Source organism: Tachysurus fulvidraco, chromosome 2, assembly GCF_022655615.1.
Source record: "Tachysurus fulvidraco isolate hzauxx_2018 chromosome 2, HZAU_PFXX_2.0, whole genome shotgun sequence".
In the NCBI taxonomy this organism is placed as follows: Eukaryota; Metazoa; Chordata; class Actinopteri; order Siluriformes; family Bagridae; genus Tachysurus; species Tachysurus fulvidraco.
Window position 1 is genome coordinate 25444840 of NC_062519.1, and position 18068 is coordinate 25462907.

Here is an 18068-nt window from a genome sequence, read left to right on the forward strand (position 1 = left end):
TGCATGTGGCTGAATCGTTTCAGGATAGTAAATACACAAACCTGGACAACCGAGACAGCACAAAGGCTAAGAGAAAACCAGTGAAAACGCTCAGCACATAATGTGGGCTGTATCTCGTGGGCCGCTGGACGGAGCGCTGCCTCTTTTCATCCCTGTCATAACGGTGAATTTAGCGTAATGTTGACATACAATACAGCGTATGACCTTCCAGGCCCGAGCCGCCTGCAGTCTTTCAGTCTCGCGCGGATCTTTTGCACTTCAAACACAGAAGACGGAAGCAAAGCGCATTGTTCCGGGCGGCTCATTACGTCCCCCGTCACAACACATCCACCTGTCCCGAGCGCTCGCCTTTCGCCTCCATTTGCGCTGCTGTCGCTTCAAGTTTGCTCGTCTCCTACGTGCAAAACAAACATACACACAAACAAAAAAACTCACCCAGAACACCAGATGATGTTGGCTGGCACGAGGCGCTTTGCTCCGTCTTTTCAGCTTCTGTGTGCGCGCGGTGGCGGTAGCGCGAGCCGTCGGAATCGGCGCCGTTACTGGCGGAGGCAGCGTCGGGCATGCTGCTTAAGCGGAGACTGACTGTTAGGGCTTTTATTCCAGAGGAAAGGGGAGGGGATGCAGCAGTTTTCTAGTCTGTAGAAGCATGCAGTGAGTGCTGGTTCGGACCGGTTAACGGGGGTTAAATTAATAAGAGCATGAAGGGACGGTTGTGGGTCATCCTGCTTTGTTGGGGTTTAGGAGTGCAGATCCACCGCTTTCTGATGAGCACAGGCTTTACTATGGAGGAGGGACAAAGGAGAGAAGTGACACATCGTCTCTCTCTCTCTCTCTCTCTCTCTCTCTCTCTCTCTCTCTCTCTCTCTCTCTCTCTCTCTCTCACTCACACACACACACACACACACACACACACACACACACACACACACACACACACACACACACACACACACACACACACACACACACACACACACGTTTGTCTTCCTATCATTTTGAGGACCTTCCATTCACAAAATGATTAATGCAGCTAATCGGTTTTATGTCTACACTTAAATCAAACTCAGCTCACCAACCAAATGGACAAAACAGATACACGCACAAATAAAAAGAGCAGCAACAACAATAACAACAATTTCAAAAGCATTTTTTGTATAAGCGTAAATAATAATAATAATAATAATAATAATAATAATAATAATAATAATAATAATTGTAAAACGTCTACATAAAGCCAAAACATCCGTGTGGCGAACATTTGGTCCCCACTACGATGTAGAAGCGCGCGCGCGTGCACACACACACACACACACACACACACACACACACACACACACACACACACACACACACACACACACACACACACACACAGAGAGAGAGAGAGAGAGAGAGAGAGAGAGAGAGAGAGAGAGAGAGAGAGAGAGAGAGAGCAAATGAGCTAAAACCAAGTTTCCCCTTACTTACTCCCTTACAGGGGCAAAACATTTATACTGTTCGATTTTTATTTGATATAGACTACAAATGCGAAGCCGATCCTTTCACCACTCCCTGTGGTCACTGAACAATGGATTTATTCGTATTTTTCTCGCCCGCATTTAGGTCATTTAATCAAATGCATCACTGGCATCATTGCAGAGCTAAATAATAAAACTTGCGTGACTCATTTCACAGCAGGTGCGTTCAGTAAAACGGTGGGGCTAATGAGAGGCGGACTGTGACATGATAAAGAGCTGTATATGTCATCTTATATCATAAAGTAGCAGAGTTTCGTGATCAGTTACAGAAGCACTATGGCACGTGCCATTATTATTTGGCAGTCATTCACTGGACTGGGATATCTAAAATGCTCACTACAGAGAGGACCACACATATTTCTGTTCCAATACCTAGTAGATACAAACCCTCCCCTTACTGATGAGAGGAAGTCAAGCCGTGTAATTTCTGCTTACTCACTATCCTCATGCCACACCACCTCTGCAGAGAGGTGCACCATCCTGAGTGAGCTCTGGGATGTTGCTATACTCACAGTTTATTGCTCATGCGCTTTTGGTAGTTTTATCATTTACTGCTGGCAGTTTATTATATTTTATTTTTGGCAATAAGTCCTCATGGTATTCACCTGCGTAAACTCATGAGATGGTAAACACAGTAAAACGTTATTGTTTAAATATATAAGCAATTACAATATTTTATTAATAAATAAAGAACCTTAATCACAAATGGCATTAGATATTAGTCACTAGTGAATTGTTAAATTATTAAAACAAACAGAGACCAGATGCCCAAGTCAATTGAACTCAGCAATATTAAGAAGAGACATTGCATGCAGGGGCGCAAATGCTTTTTTTTTTTTTTTTTTTTTTAAAGAACCGGATCTGTCCATGTTTACATTTGCAGTGTCAATACGGAAGCTTTATGATGAGGCACAGAGGCGGGGTTAAATTTAATTGACAGCATCAACAACGAATTACAGTCGTTTATTAGATTACGTAATGTCGACGCGCACCAATGATCTTCACGGAAAACAAAACAACAGCAACCTCATTGGATTTTAAACGGAAAGCTTGGCTTTCACGTGTACGTGTTGGAGGATTTTTTTTTTGTAGTTTCTTCTCCATGTATGCAGTCTAAAAAGTGACACGATGTTAAATGTAACTGCGAATGGTGTAGCTGGAATAATATTTTCATATCTAAATATAAATCAATGAGTGTCCTTAGTGAGAATACAGAAATCTACCATGACGCTTGCCAGCTGCTGGAGGATTGTCCTCTTTAAAAATGTCACAAGGTTTGTGAGATCCGTTTGTGCGGATTTATAGAATGTATCTTATAAAATCCAACCACTGTGACATTTAAAATCCCAGGATGCCGACAGCGTTCATAACCCTTATGCAGAATGTTCATGTGTAATGTTCCCCAGGCCAAGAACGTACCTCAGGTGTCCTGTCGTCTTTGGTCAGCTTTGCAGTGTTAGATTTCTGTGCAGCAGTCCTGTCCCTTTTGGCTCTGAGGACACGATCTTCGCGTTGTCTTCTGGAAGAGGTCGGTGTGGAGTAGCCGTGGTGCGTGTGAGCGGACCAGATGCATCCGGAGCTCTGCGCGCTCTGACCGGCTTGAAGCGCACGCTGACCCCCCGCACTGCGCACCTCCGCAACATTACACACCCCAAATCTAACGAGCTGCTGGACCGCGGCCTTATCCTGTGGTTCCCAGGTACTTGATCATGTATCGCGATTTGTGCGGATAAGATTTCATCTTTTGGGGGACATAATTTTTTTTTTCTGTATGGCTGTAAATACGTTGTACCATTACAACATCTGACAGCTTGAAATCAATAATGGAGGATGTGTCTGCAAAAATATCCTCAAAATCAAGTTAGCTATCAGTGAGGATGTTTTGATCCTGATTAGGGTCACTGTAAATCTATACCAGTACCAGACACACACACCTATGGCATTTCTGAGTGAGACACCATTTCTCCTACTGTCATATTTTTTATGAAGTATTAGTTGTTTTGTGTAAAATCCCACACAGATAAGGATTGAATCAGGATTTCTTGAGCTGTGATGTGGCAGTGCTCACAAGTTAATGCTAGTTGCCCAAACCATTTAGTAACCAGAATGACCAGATATGGCTGCAGAGACATTTTACTCTGCACTGCTGGCTTCGAGTAATACTTTTCGCTCCATATTATAATCACATTGAATGTCCTGGCTTCATAATTTTGGAGTAAGGGTATGCAGACTTAACTGTAACTAACTTTTGACTAAACATTCACCTCGTAGTACGGCGTGTATAATTTGGATAAAAATCATAATCTTAATCATGCAATTAAAATATGCTCTACACCGCATTTAATAAACTGATGAATGCTTGCGGTTGGTTGATGTGGTTTAATATGTGTATTTTATTGGGCAAAAATAATTTGCTGCATTATGTGAATGTTAGAAAAACCTTCACTTATCTGTGGCAATGTACCAATTCTCTAAGTACTGTATACGTTCTGTGTTTCCATCAGGCCCTCACAGTTTCACTGGAGAGGACAGTGCTGAATTTCACGTACATGGAGGACCTGCTGTCATTAGTGGTGTTTTACAAGCCCTGGGTATGAATTGTAATGCTATGTGAATAGGTAGCATAACTCATGTATGGGTTTTTTTTTATTTTTTTATTTTTATTTTTTGTGGATCGGGTGCTGTGTACATTTCTAACCACAAGATGGCAATAACAAGTTATCCCAGGATTCTTTTGTACATATACCCTCTGATTCCAGATACTGCAAGTCTCAAATACACTTTGATCTTTAAACTTGTTATTATTGTTATATTTTTTTACAATTGCACTTTAGGTAGTCTGCCTGGACTACGACCTGCCGAGGCAGGTGAGTTTACTCGGCGTGCGTTCCATGCTGGAAAGTTGGATTTGACAGAAGTAGAGGGGCTTGGAGATTTGATCCACGCAGAGACAGAAGCTCAGAGGAGACAAGCTCTTCGGCAGATGTCAGGGCACCTCGGTCGCCTTTACAATGAATGGAGTCAGCAACTCAAGCATGTATGTAATGTTTATAAAGTCAGTACAGCACAGTCAGGTAACCGTCAGTTTTGTACATGCATTGCAAAACAAACTGTATTTTTCTAAAATCAGAAAGATTAAAAATTTTGCACTTTTGTATCACCTCAGTGTCAGTAAAGTCTCAATCGTAGTATTAGTCTCAGTCGTAGTACTGCGAAAAGTACTGGTACACTTTTTACAACAAACTTAAACAGATGTGCCCTCTTTGCTTCGTTAGCTCTTGTCATACATCAGATTGCGCAGGAAATGTCTGCACTAATCACTTCAAATATAAAAATTATAACAGCAAAGGTTTGACAAGAGGACCAGATGGTATACACCTTACAGGTTCTAATTTAATCACATTCACCAAATTATGATGTTTCTCTTGGAAACAGAAATTGAAACTCTTTCATGGTTTCTATCTTGCAATGTACGGTACTTTATTAAGAGCAAGCTTTGGTTGCTAAGCAACATAACTGGCAAGGACAGAACAGTGGCCCTAGTGTTTAAAACCTTGTGCATTTACACAGAATTCAGTTACTGTTATGTGTTCACTAGTGTGTGTACAGTGAGGACTTTACAACAGCTTTGAATGCAGAGCAGCCAATCAGATTTTTACAGAAGTATATGTGTTCCAAAAGGTCTCAATATATAGAGGAAGTAAACAGGATTTATTTATTTATTCATTCATTTATTTATTTATTTATTTTATATTATTTATTTTTAAACTTGTTTTCTTTAGGTCTTTGATAAAATAATTTTGTCTTTGATAAAATAATAATTCATAATTGAGCCAATAGTTTACTAAACCAACAGGTGGCAACGTTTTACTAAAACTGCATGTGTGCTCATGTTTGTCGGTGCACACATTAACATGTCTTTGTGTGTGTATATAAGCTGAAGAGACATGATATGCAGTTTGTAGAATTCCAGTTGTTTTCCAAAAAAGCGTGTGCATATGCATGGGGTGTGTGTATGATGTGTTTGTCTGTGTGTGTATGTCCCTGCTTGTCTGTGTACTGCTTGTTTGTGTTTGTGTTTGGATCTTATCCATAACTGTTCAGTAGGTGAGGCGCACAGCTCAGGAGGCAGGAAATCCTGTCATGGCTATAAGCCAGGCTCTCTTGCGTTCCTGAGTGACTTGAGTGGCAGCGTGGCTCACTGGACTCATACAGAAGAATGTTGCACAGACTTCAAAACACACATTTTGAGTGGTCCAGCAGAAAGTTGGCAGGAGCTTTTTAGGAGCTCTCTGATTGATACTTTAGTGGCTTTGCAGATTGCATAATGGCCTGGGGCATAATGCCACATATGCTGTTCTTTAAGTCTGTCAGATGTGGCTTAAATTTGAACGCTATTTGAATATTTGTATTATTTTTACACAGAATATTTTATACAGAATGTTTTACTGAATCATACGGAAGCGTATTGCATTCGGAATGCGAAACGGCAGCGTATTGCATTCAGTTGAGAAAAAAAAAATCTACTCTGTTTTTCTGAATTAACGAGTTACTTATCTCAGAATTATGAGATCATTTTTCATGAATAAAAAGTTTTTTGCTCTGTTTTTCTGAATTATTGAGTTAATTATCTCAGAATTATGAGATTATTTTTCATTAAAAAAAAAATTAGTTGTTCTGTTTTTCTGAATTAATGAGATCCCTCAGAATCCTGCCAGGAGATCTCTGTTTTAGGTGGATTGCATGGAAGTAAACATGTCCCGCCTTTCAAGTTTAATCCGGTTTTATTTTATTTTGGGTTTGAGACATTGGGAGATACTGCTGTCTTTAAGTAATATAAATGGTATTGTTATTAGTTCGTCAACTTTGTGCAGACACCTCAAGACTTTGCGCCTGTTCAGACGAAAAGAACATTCTGATCTGCTTGATCCCTCAAAATCCTGCCAGGAGCTCTATTTTAGGTGGAACGCATGGAAGTAAACATGTCCCGCCTTTCAAGTTTAAGGGATCTCGTTAATTCAGAAAAACAGAGCAAAAAATATTTTTCATGAAGATTATTCTCATAATTCTGAGATAATTAACTCATTAATTCATAAAAACAGAGTGCGAAAAATGTTTTTCAAAAAAAAATTATCTCATAATTTTGAGATAATTAAGCCGTTAATTCAGAAAAACAGAGTAGATTTTTTTTCCTCAAGTGAATGCAATACGCTTCCGTAGAATCAGGTCATATTCTTGATGTTGGTTTTATTTAAACTGTTAACCATGAGACTCAAAATATTATTATATGACCCTTGAGGAGTAGCTTTACCAATCAAGAATCACCTAAAGGGCTTTTTATTTCAGCAGCAGTTTGCAGCTTAAGTACATTATTGTACACTTTTGGACAGTTTGGTTCATCTTTTCACTCCCCAGATCGGGCAGTAATGTAGGAGCGAGGAGGTCAGGGGTGTTGGATTTGGAGTGTTCCAGTTTATTTCAAAGGTGTTCAGTGTGGTTGAGGTTAGGGCTCTGTGCAGGACATTTGAGTTATTCACACACCAACCTTCACAAACCATGTTTTCTTGGAGCTTGCTTTATGCATTGGACCACGTTTGAATCTCTTCGTTCTAGTGAAGGAAAATTTTAACACAACAGCATCTGGTTTCAACTTTGTGGTAACAGTGTGGAGAAGAACCAAATGGCCATGTAATGTATCTCTTAACACCTCAGTTACCTAATTTAAATATTGTTTTGCTGTTATTCAGATTGAGAACATTTACAAAACCAAACATAATCATCAGTGTTGATTTTTCAGTTATTTTGGTTTTAGTGTGTTAAAAATAAATGATATTCCAGAAGTAGGTGTGAGGCTGCCATGATAAGTAGCAGCAGTAACAGTGCTGTTGCTGGCAACGGTTGTGTTTTGGGGTTGTGTAATGTTTTTTTCTGTTTCCCAACCTTTCCTGGGAGGTCTGCAAAAACATCCCACCATTAGCTTGTGTTGATTGAAGCCAGTTTGTCAGTTTTCTCTGCTCTCACAAGGACCAAGGCCTAGAAAAAAAGAAGCTGTTGTGTAAATGACATAAATTTTGGAAAGACAAGTACAAGTGAAATTTATACAAGAAAAGTAAAATCTTTTAATTTTGTATTCATTTCCAGTCTAAATGTTTTTCAGGAACTGGTGCAATGTTGAAATTTGAATTTTTATTAACTGGAAAAATTTGTAAATAAGGAAATCTCATGCATCTTTTCATATTGAACGATAATGAGACGTGTTTTTTGTTTCTAATTTCAGAGTTTGGCGCACATGGAAGCTTTCATTGACTTCAGTGAGGGTGAGCTCATAGAGGATGGAGTCTTAAATCAAGGTGCGTCTCCATATCATTGTGAAAAAAACACTTTAAGGCATATTTTCCCAGTACAAATTGGAAAACTTCCTGTTTGCAACACAGAGTCTGGTTCACAACCACTGTATGGAAATATGATTTGGAGTCTAACTGCCGAAATGTCAGTTTCCTCTTGGAGACAAATGAATGTCTCAAAGCAGCTTTGTAATACAGAATAACTTGTGCTCAGTATACCTGTTATCATTTCCCCTGCATTTGAATTCCCCTGCATTTGTATTGTTTTTGTGTTGTGATGTGTTTCTCAAGAGAATTTTGGGATTTTGTAATGCGTCAAGGAACAAAGCTGTCACAGACCATCTCCTTCCTCTGAGTGACATCAGCTTGGCTGGCAGTGGCTAGACGATAAAATGTCAAGGGAAACTGGCTTTGAATTGAAGTTTAAGAGTTTTTTCTTCACATCGCACTATAAATAAGAATTGGCAGGATAGTCTATTTGTTAATGTACTCTATTAGTTAATTTGCATTACCATCTAAAATGTTTTAGATTTATTATTTATTATGTTTTATTTTAATTTACATGCAATACAACAAATGGGAAATTATAGCAATTATAATACAACGAAAAAAATAAATATTAATAATATCAACCACCCCAAAGAAATATTTTGAAGCTTTGTTTTTTAAAAATTATTTTATTAATATTCCCCGTGCGGCCAAAGGTTTGTAGACACCTGACCATCACACCCATATGTGGTTCTTGGAAGTATTCAGTTGTATAGGATATGTTACAGTTTCCCTTCACTCACTCTAAGAGGCTTAATCCTGGTCCAGCACGACAATGCTCCTGTGCATTGTAAAAAAAACTGACCTTAGCCCCACTGAACACCTTTAGGATGAACTGAAGTTCTTTGTTTCTGTCTTGTGCATTCTAGGATGCTTTTCCTCTCACCACAGTTGTAAAGAGTGATTATTTGAGTTAATCTCTAGTACCAGCAAACATGGCATGAACAAAACATCAAGGTTTTACTAAGTTTCATTCATTCGATATGAACATTACCTGAAACTCTTGACTTGCATGATTTTTTATACATTGTGCTGCTGCTACACGAATGCCTGATTAGATAACTGCATGAATATGCAGGGGTGTTCCTAATAAAGTGGGCAGTGAGTGCAGGTATGCCAATTGTGTTTGAATGAGGTAGAAGGACAAAGGAATTTGCCAGTTTGTATTGCTGAACACAAGTGCAGTGTATCAGAGTAGCGAGCCTGACTAAAATGCCATGCCACCTAGTCATGTCTGAACATTTCAGAATAGAACACAATCAGAAAAATTAGTGCACAAACAATCTGTTTGATTTTTCTAATATTAACTTGGAAAACTTGAACTTGGACTCCATGTTGGATCCCTAGTAATAATTGTAACTCATTAAAACTGTGATGTTTAATCTTCTCATGCACTGGATTTATGTGTATCCATGTAGTGGACACGGCGGTCTCCCAGCTGCAAGCGGAAATAAAGAAGCATCTTTGTGATGAACGGAGGGGTGAGCGACTGCGCAGTGGTGTACATGTGGTCATAGCAGGATCCACCAATGCTGGCAAGAGCAGCCTTTTCAATCTACTGTGTAAGAAACAGCCTATGGCATTGTTGTCCTACCTCTCTATCTATCTATTTCACTGTTCTCCATATATCTTGTACTGGAAATTATAGATGTGTTTGAAAGTATCAGTTGTGCATCTTTTAAGCAAAACTTAGTTTGCAACTGTATGAAACAAGGAACTGGGTTTATTACACTAAGCATTAGTCACCGATTTTATCATAATCTCCCCTACTGTCTCTATCATTTCTTTCTTTCTTTCTATCTATCTATCTATCTATCTATCTATCTATCTATCTATCTATCTATCTATCTATCTATCTATCTATCTATCTATCTATCTATCTATCTATCTATCTATCTATCTATCTATCTATCTATCTATCTATCTATCTATCTATGCATGCATGCATGCCTGTCTGTCTGTCTTTCTGTCAATCTCAAAACTGCACATTAACTTTCAGACATCACTTTACCCATCTATTTGGAATTCAACTGATTTCAAAAGCAATGAATTCAGTTAATTCAAAATGTACGCACATGAATCTCCAATATGAAGCCTTTAACCAGATCTAACCAGCTACCAGACGTTTGCTAACATCAGCTGGCTGTCTTTAAAATAAATGTAGCTCTACTTTTGTTTAGAATGGAACTGGTCTTCTCACAGTTTTATAATAAGTAATAAAAGTTTGTATTCTCATGAAATCATGACATCAATATTAGTTAAAAAACATTTAGTACTATTTTTGTCGTTCTTCCTATTTCATTCGATCAAAGTCATTTAATATGAATTTGAACCTTGTTAAAATATCTTTGTTTCTATCAGCTAACAGCAAAACCTGACAGTTATCCCTTATGTTTGATATCACAGTTTTTATTTCTTTTATTAAACACCATTGTAGCTAGCAATCCTCCACCCCACAGGAATGTTGAAAATGTGCCAATTAGTCATTTGGCAGAACGATCACAAGGTACAGTGTGGAGTATATTGAGTCACAGTCTGTACTTGAGTCGAATGTCCTGTTGTGACGTGTTGGAGAAATGTTCAGCATCATCTGTTTGCAAACGTGTTTCCTTATACATCAGGCAAACGATTCTCAGACTAGAGGTGAAATCCTGTAATTGTTTTATTAAGTAGGGTTAAGTTCCCTTTTCAGGATTTATTAGGATACATTGGTGTCTGAAATATCACTAGTCATAACAACGTTAGGCAGTGGTTTCTCAGGGCACGTCTCCTTCCTCTGCCTCTGTAACATTGTAAATGAGCAGGAGGAGATGATCACGGAGCGCATCAGAGTTCAGGAAACTGCAAAGGCAGCTCAGAAAGAGCTTATCCATGCAAAATGTTAAGGATGCTGCACTCTGCATTTCTAGCCCTGTGCTCATATTTTATTATAGATGTATAAGGATGCTCTGAATTATTTAATATATTCTGATATTTTCGGGTTTTTACCTTTTTGTTAAATTTGCTGTCTGTAAAAAAAATATGGGGTTACTGGAAGTAAAACGACTAATAAATTAAAAAAATAAATGAGACTGCTCAAGGTTTTTTTTTTTTTTTTTAGCAGTACTTGAAAACGTTGAAGGAAATTAATAAATGATAAGAATGTAGAGCTGTGAAGCTTATCTATTCACTCTAGATAATGCTGGAAGTGTTTTCCATCTTTGGCACACAGGGCAGTAACGACGGTAGCGAGGGTTCAGAACACGGTGTGTGGATATCGCTGAGTTTCCTGCCCTGAGTGACCTCCCTTCATTAGTTCTCATTTTTTATTCCTGTTATTGTTTCCAGCTCAGACATGTAGAGCTTGTTCTTTTTTGTTTTTGTATTTTAGACTGGGACAAAGTGTTTAAAAAAATAGGACCTAACTGGTATTCTGTGTTCTGTTCAAAATAATCGGAGTTGTGCTTCTTTTCCTTTTTAAACTCTGCATAAAAAATTTATATAGTAATATTTATTTATTAAAAAGTTTACAGAAACAAACAAACCTAAAAATATTAAAGATGTATACGTATGTATATCTAAAATCACACACACATGTATATACTGTGTACTATAAGAACAATTGTGTGTGTGTGCGCATGTGTTATTTTATTTTATTTTTTTTGCACAGGCCAGCGTCCTGCAGCTATTGTGTCTCCTATACCAGGGACCACCAGAGACGTTGTGGAGACGCCTCTGGACATCGGAGGATTTCCGGTCCTGTTGAGTGACACTGCAGGTTTGAGAGAGACTGATGACAACGTGGAGCGAGAGGGTGTCCAGCGTGCCCTTAAAAGGTAAAAACCCAGTGTGGGAAAATGGTGAATAATACAATACTGATTCTAATTTGAACCTAGTGCTATTTTATAAATTTAAACATTTTTTAAATGCAGAGTGGGAGGAAACAAACTCTCTGCCTTTTCCTTAGTGTTAGTGGAAACAATGACTTAAGTTTCATCTTGGTTATATTTCCTGTGCTCTGCCTTGGTAGATTGGATGAATGCGCTCTAGGCTATGCAGTGACCTACTATAGGCTATGCAGTAATGATGTAATAGAGATCCAACTGTAATGATTATCAGATGAGAGCACAGATACAATTTATTTGTATAGCGCTTTTAACAATTGACATTGTCTCGAAGCTTTACAGAGGCACAGAAACAGAATAAATATAATTTTTAAGTTTAAAATTAGGCAACTATTTGTCTCTAACATGTATCCCTAATGGTCAAGCCTGAGGCGACGGGTAAATATATTCATACACAGACACAGACAGCTGGCTCTGCTGTTTAGATTTTGTAACATTGATGAAAAGGAATCGCAAAATTTTTCATACAGTTGGGATTAGTGTGAGACACTAGGCATTAGAGGTTAGAGATCGTAGCTTTATTTGTCTGTAATGTAAGAAAATCACGTTTATGCAGTATGTGTATCTGCAGTAGGATGCAGATATTTTTCGACTGGCTGATAAAATCAGATCCCGCACAGTTAGTGATATTAATCTAGTACTAGTTAATGTGACATTCTGAAGTACACAAACTGAGGCGTTCATGTTGTTCACAGAATTAACAAAACATATTTGAAAATTGAATTCAAACTACAAACTTGAAGGAAAATTAGAATGATTAAAAAAAGTATAAATGATTATATAAATAATTAATTAAATGATAATCTCCAAGATTTCTTTTCTAACCAGTTGTTTTAAATTTTTTTTTTATTTTTATAATATCTAATTAATAGTGTATAATATCTAAAAACTCTTCTGGAGTGAGCAATGTGCCTCTAAAATCTGAAATTGTAAATCAAGTTGAATTTGTAGTTATAATTGAATTACATTCAACAAATGTAAATCCATCCAAATGTAGATGCAAATTTAGTTTTATCATAGCCAGGTGTAGAAATTTCAGATTCAGCTTTTGGAAACATAATCCAAATTAAATTCAGATTAAAACTGAAAATTAATGATTTTTTTTGCCTCTTTCATTGGCATGCACATTCTCACTTTGGTTAATGCTTTTCTGCAATACCTAAAATGCCATTCAGTTACACAGTGATGTAGGCAGCAGGGGTAGGGTTCTATTAACCCTCGCTTCTCTACCTGAAGAGTGTTGCAGCAGCTCTTTAGTCTTTCAGTCAGTTCTCACACCTTCTCATTTAAACACTCTGCTCAAACCAATCAACTTCCAGTGTTCCAACTTGTACGATAACCCCATTCTGCAATGAAGCCGTGGTGATCATCATTGAGTCCAATTTTTATCTTTTCTTCTTCTTCATTGGATTTCTCATTAATATGATTTTGACCTTAAAGATTTTGAAATTAATTTATTTATATTTTAATAAACACTGCTGTACGCAGCTTTGCTAACAAATTCCCCCTCACGAAAATAATGGAAATGTACCATCATCCGAAAAATTATCATCAGAACCTCAAAGCACATCACAGCTGTTTTATTGTAAACACATTTAATGTTGTTCCAGGGTGGAGTTTTCCCTTAAGCTCTGCTTGGACAGTGTACACAAGATGTGCTTATGGTCCGGAAGAATAACGATTTCACTTAGTCATTTGTACTTCCGACCTTGAGCCTAAGTATTTTGTTGTGCAGTGTGTCCATTTCAGCGAGGAGCAGTACGTCATCCACTGCACTGATTAACTATTTGTTGTTACAATTTTAAACTTGAACGAATGTTTAAACCAGTATAAATACACATAAGAATTATGGAATGTAATATGAAAAAAGATCAGTAAATTAAATTGGTCCATGCATCTGTATAAGCTTTGTGTTATAGGATGTTTAACTATTACAGTAGACGACAGAAAAATACAAATTTTGCAAAAAAAAAAAACAACCAAAAAACTTGGGAACAGCTCTGATAATGGTTTCCCCAGAAATGACGAGCAGTCTGAATATGGAAATCGTTTCCTGCATATCTACTGAATTTTTTTTCATTCTGATTAAAGCATTTACACAGTTGTTAAACAGTTATTGCAGTTGTACTAAGAGGTCAGTTTTGCAAGTTCATGTCATTCATGTTTTTTTTTTTTTTTAAATGATACATGTTTATGATTTTGACTTTATCGAAATTGTTAGTTGCCAATAGTTTTGAAAACTTCTCAATATTTGACTGTGTAATGATCCGGATCTACAATCTTTAAGATCTTAAAACTGGTCTCAGATTGGTGATAAAGTTGTCACACTGGTCAGGTCAGAGCAAAAGCCTTTCAGAAAGAAAAAAAGTTTTTATGTTGTCCATAGGGTGGAAATGGCAGATCTGACACTGGTGGTTGTCGACTCAACCCAGCTTCCTCAGGAGCCTCAGATGGTGCCAGGTTTCCTGAATGACTACCTCAACAATGTGCTGCCAAAAAATCCGGAGAAGGATCACATGCCTCAGTGTCTCCTGATTCTCAACAAAAGTGACCTACTGCCTAAAGAGAACATTAGCATCATCCAGAGGGCCCTCAGTGACCTATTCATTGAGGCTTCAGTCAGTATTCTGTCATGCAGTACCAGAGAAGGACTGGCTGATTTCTTAAAACTCCTGCAGGAGAACGTTAAGACAATGTAAGTGGAACAATGTGAGGTAATTTCCCTGTGTTTTATGCAAATTTGGATTTGCACATAAGCTAACCGAAATGCAAATATCAAGTTAACCTTGGTTATGGTGGAACCATCAATATATTCATTATCACATCATGTAGTGAAGGGTTATGAAAACATATTCAAATAAATAATTATGTTCCTAACTGTTTTGGCTCAGTAACTGTTTGCCGCTGTTTGCATTTTGGAAATTCACTTAATGTTGCTTTTTATTGTGCACTTTTTATTTGTGCACAAATTTCCATCCCCTCTTCTGGAATGAGCAGTGTGCTACTTCATCCTGAGATTTAAAATGTAAATGTAAATTACAAATGTAAATTATTGAGTTACATTGAATTGAAATTGAATTCTGTGGCTTGAATTCTTGTGCAAAGGTTCAAATTAAATTTACAGTTTTAAGGTAAGAAAATTCAGGTGTAGAAAATTCTAATTTAGTTTTTGGCAGCAAAATCCAATTTAAATTCAGATTCATGTTTTGAAACTCTAAACACATTTATTCTTCACCATTTTCGTATGGATGTAATGGGCCACTGCTGGGCCCCTGAGCAAGGCCCTTAACCCTCAGTTGTAAGTCACTCTGGATAAGGGTGTCTGCTAAATGCCATAAATGCGAATGTAATGATTCATGTAAGGATGTAGAGATTTTGAAAGATAAATCTGAATTTGAAGAGCAGAATTTAAAATCGACTCTGCTGCAAAAAGCTGAAGTTTTCTCTACCGGAATATTGAAAAATGTTTAAAACTACATTCCATCTATGCTACCAAATTTCAGGTTAAACTACAGTAATCCAACTACAAACCTTTACTTACAGATAATACTCTACCGTTTCTCCTTTTCTTCCAAGGTGTGCAGATCCGCTGGTCGGCAGCCCAAGTCTAACTCAAACTCGCCATCGGACTAACCTGCAAAAGAGCATTGAGGCCTTGAGTCAGTATTATAAGTACAGAGACGTGGACCTGGCGCTGGCAGCAGAGGGACTGCGCTTGGGTCTTAGCTGCTTGGGTAGAATCACTGGCAAGGTCGACACTGAAGAGATCCTGGATGTGATTTTTAGAGATTTTTGCATTGGGAAATAAACTTCAGTCCTTATGTTTAATGAATGTTAACTTGAGGATTTAAACCTCTTTAAACACAGCAAATACTGTTATGTGATTCAACATCTTTAAAGCAGGTGTTGTAAATTCTTTAAAGAAGATGATTCTAGCCTTTTTGTAAGATTTCACCGGTAAAAGCAAGCAAATGAAATCATTTTAAAATAATTAGTGTTGGTTTGATGAGATCAAACATAACTTTTGTATTTTGTATTAACTAGAGAAGGTAAACTTATTATACGCTGCTTGAGCGGTCAGTATTGTCAAGACATGCTGTTGCTAAGCAACTGAGAAATGCTGATGCTAAACTAATGATTTAGCACATGTTTCATACAATGTCAATATGAAATGTCACTGTACATTAGATAAAAACATATCAGCACACCTCAAATGAGCTGGAAAAATGACTAAAAAAAGACTGTATATGACTTTACTGTAATTGCTCTTGACATTAAGTCCAACTTTGATGGGTATTTGACATATGTTGATCAGCCATAATATTAAAAACACGGACAGGTGAACTGAATAAAATTATTTTGTTACAGTGGCACACTTCTTGAAGTTAAAGTGTTGGAAGCAAGAAAAATAGGCATGTCTAAGGATCTGAGTGACTTGAGAGTCAGAGCATCTCCATAATGGCAGTCTTGTGTGGTGATGTTGGTATACAGCGAAGGCAACCCGGCAGAGGTAGTGTGATGCTCTGGATCCTGCTGTGCCTTGAGTCCTGGCATTCATGTGGCTGTTGACCTTGACACGTACCACCTACCTAAACCTTTTTGCAGACCAAGCACACTCCATGGCAACGGTATTCCCTAATAGCATGATAATGTTCTCTGCCACACTGCAAAAAAATTGTTCAGGAATAGTTTAAGAAACATGAGACAGAGTTTAAGGTGTTTACTTGGTATCATAATTTCCAAATGATCATGCATCTGTGGGATGTACCAGACAAAAAATTTGATCTGTGGAGGACGATTTACCTTACAATTTACAAGGATCTACTGTTAACCTCTTGGTATCAGAAACCACAGCACACCCTCATAGACATTGTAGAGTCCAAGCCTCAATATACCAATATACAAACCCAATATATGCAAAATATATGTAAATGAACTTTATGTAGTTTATGTAAATTACAGCAATGGGGAATTTAAATGTGCATAATATTCATGTCTGATTTACAATGAACATAATACAGTGGATTATATACAAATGCTAATGTGTTAGTTGTTTTTTCACCTTAGGTTAGGAAATGTTTTTTTTTTTTTTTGGTGTTTTAGGGGTTAAATTAAATTGCTAGAGGTGCCTTTTTGATCCAAGCAAATGTTGTGGATGATCTTTTAACTGTAGAGGAAGCAAACAGCCTAATGGAGGCTCCCACAGGTCTTTGTTCTCCTGTCAATCCGACCTTCATTTGAATATTTATGCTTCTTTGTTGAACTCTTCACCCCTCTGATGCCATTGCCTTGTGCACGTTAGAAAGGCGCTAAAGGCAGCACGCTGTACCCTCACCTTTTCCTACTATTCATCCCAATGACGTCATGCTGTGTTCAGCCCTCTGCAGGACTTTACAGAGGTTATAAGGTCTTGCAAATCACACCACACTGTTTCTGCAAGCAAAGTATGTACTGTACTTCAATTCATAAAACAGATGTTCCTTAGAATAGCAAGGCCCAAGTGTTATCATAAAGAATGAGATGTCCTTTGACATTCGCCTTCCTTAAGAATGTTTAACGGAATATAAATACAGTTACAAACAACAAACATATAGAAAAGTCAAGAGAGTAACAGTTGTGTACTTGAGTAATAGTTTCCTATAGGGTATGGGGCATTTTGGGTGGTGTCTGCCTTTAGCTGAGTAAAAATGCAAAAAGTAATGGTATAGACAAATTCTTTTTAATCCCAAACGTGTGTGTGTGTGTGTGTGTGTGTGTGTGTGTGTGTGTGTGTGTGTGTATAAAAACACCTAATGGCAACCTCCTGGCCTCCTGGCAATACATGGTTGCCAGACTGTGTATTTATAATCACACCCTCCAGTGTCACCAAAATGAGGATGAGGTTCCCTTTTGAGTCTGGTTCCTCTCAAGGTTTCTTCCTCTTAGGGAGTTTTTCCTTGTGACAGTCATCTCAGGCTTGTTCATTGGGGAGAAATACAAACACATTTAAATATAATATTAATATTAATCTTGATCTCATCTGATAATAATATTAATCTTTATTATATAATTTTTTGTATAATATTAAATGTTTTGTATTTTTATATATATTTACAAACCATATTCCAAAAAAGTTTGGACACTGTACAAATTGTAAATAAAAAAGGAACGCAATAATTTACAAATCTCAAACTTATATTTTATAGAATATAGATAACATATCAAATATTGAAAGTGAGACATTATTTTTTTAAATGTCATGCCAAATATTGGCTTATTTTGGATTTCACGAG

At 37.4% G+C, this 18068-nt stretch overlaps 2 protein-coding genes across 4 annotated transcripts in view; one reads left to right on the forward strand and one right to left on the reverse strand.

The window, feature by feature from the left end:
* Window positions 1-3075, reverse strand: part of ano8b (anoctamin 8b) — a 31178-nt gene extending 28103 nt beyond the window's left edge. The window contains exons 1-2 of one of the 2 annotated variants that reach the window (XM_027169947.2): window positions 2940-3058; window positions 436-783 (exon numbers count right to left, since the gene is read on the reverse strand). In XM_027169947.2, the coding sequence (XP_027025748.1) occupies window positions 436-565 (130 nt within the window). In that variant the 5' untranslated portion in view covers window positions 566-783; window positions 2940-3058. Of the gene's footprint in view, window positions 1-435; window positions 784-2939 lie in introns of both variants that reach the window. The other variant, XM_027169948.2, reaches the window with a different exon arrangement.
* gtpbp3 (GTP binding protein 3, mitochondrial) lies at window positions 2535-16690 on the forward strand. Of its 2 annotated transcripts, none has more exons than XM_027169950.2 (9): window positions 2535-2794; window positions 2927-3219; window positions 4025-4111; window positions 4355-4557; window positions 7798-7870; window positions 9331-9474; window positions 11598-11727; window positions 14183-14491; window positions 15373-16690. In XM_027169950.2, exons 1-9 carry the CDS (start codon window positions 2745-2747, stop codon window positions 15602-15604), a joined length of 1521 nt encoding a protein of 506 aa, XP_027025751.1. In that variant the 5' UTR covers window positions 2535-2744; the 3' UTR covers window positions 15605-16690. The 2 variants fall into 2 exon arrangements, with proteins under 2 accessions (XP_027025751.1, XP_027025750.1); XM_027169949.2 differs by having other exon boundaries at window positions 2536-2794; window positions 11562-11727.
* Window positions 16691-18068: the final 1378 nt, after the last annotated feature.

What these genes read in the sequence shown, in the direction of transcription:
- gtpbp3 (XM_027169949.2), top strand. Translation starts at nt 2,745, where the DNA reads ATGACGCTTGCCAGCTGCTGGAGGATTGTCCTCTTTAAAAATGTCACA. An exon ending in CTCTTTAAAAATGTCACAAG is followed by an intron (nt 2,795 to 2,926) that starts GTTTGTGAGATC and finishes AATGTTCCCCAG; the next exon opens with GCCAAGAACGTACCTCAGGT. An exon ending in CAGCCTTTTCAATCTACTGT is followed by an intron (nt 9,475 to 11,561) that starts GTAAGAAACAGC and finishes TTTTTTGCACAG; the next exon opens with GCCAGCGTCCTGCAGCTATT.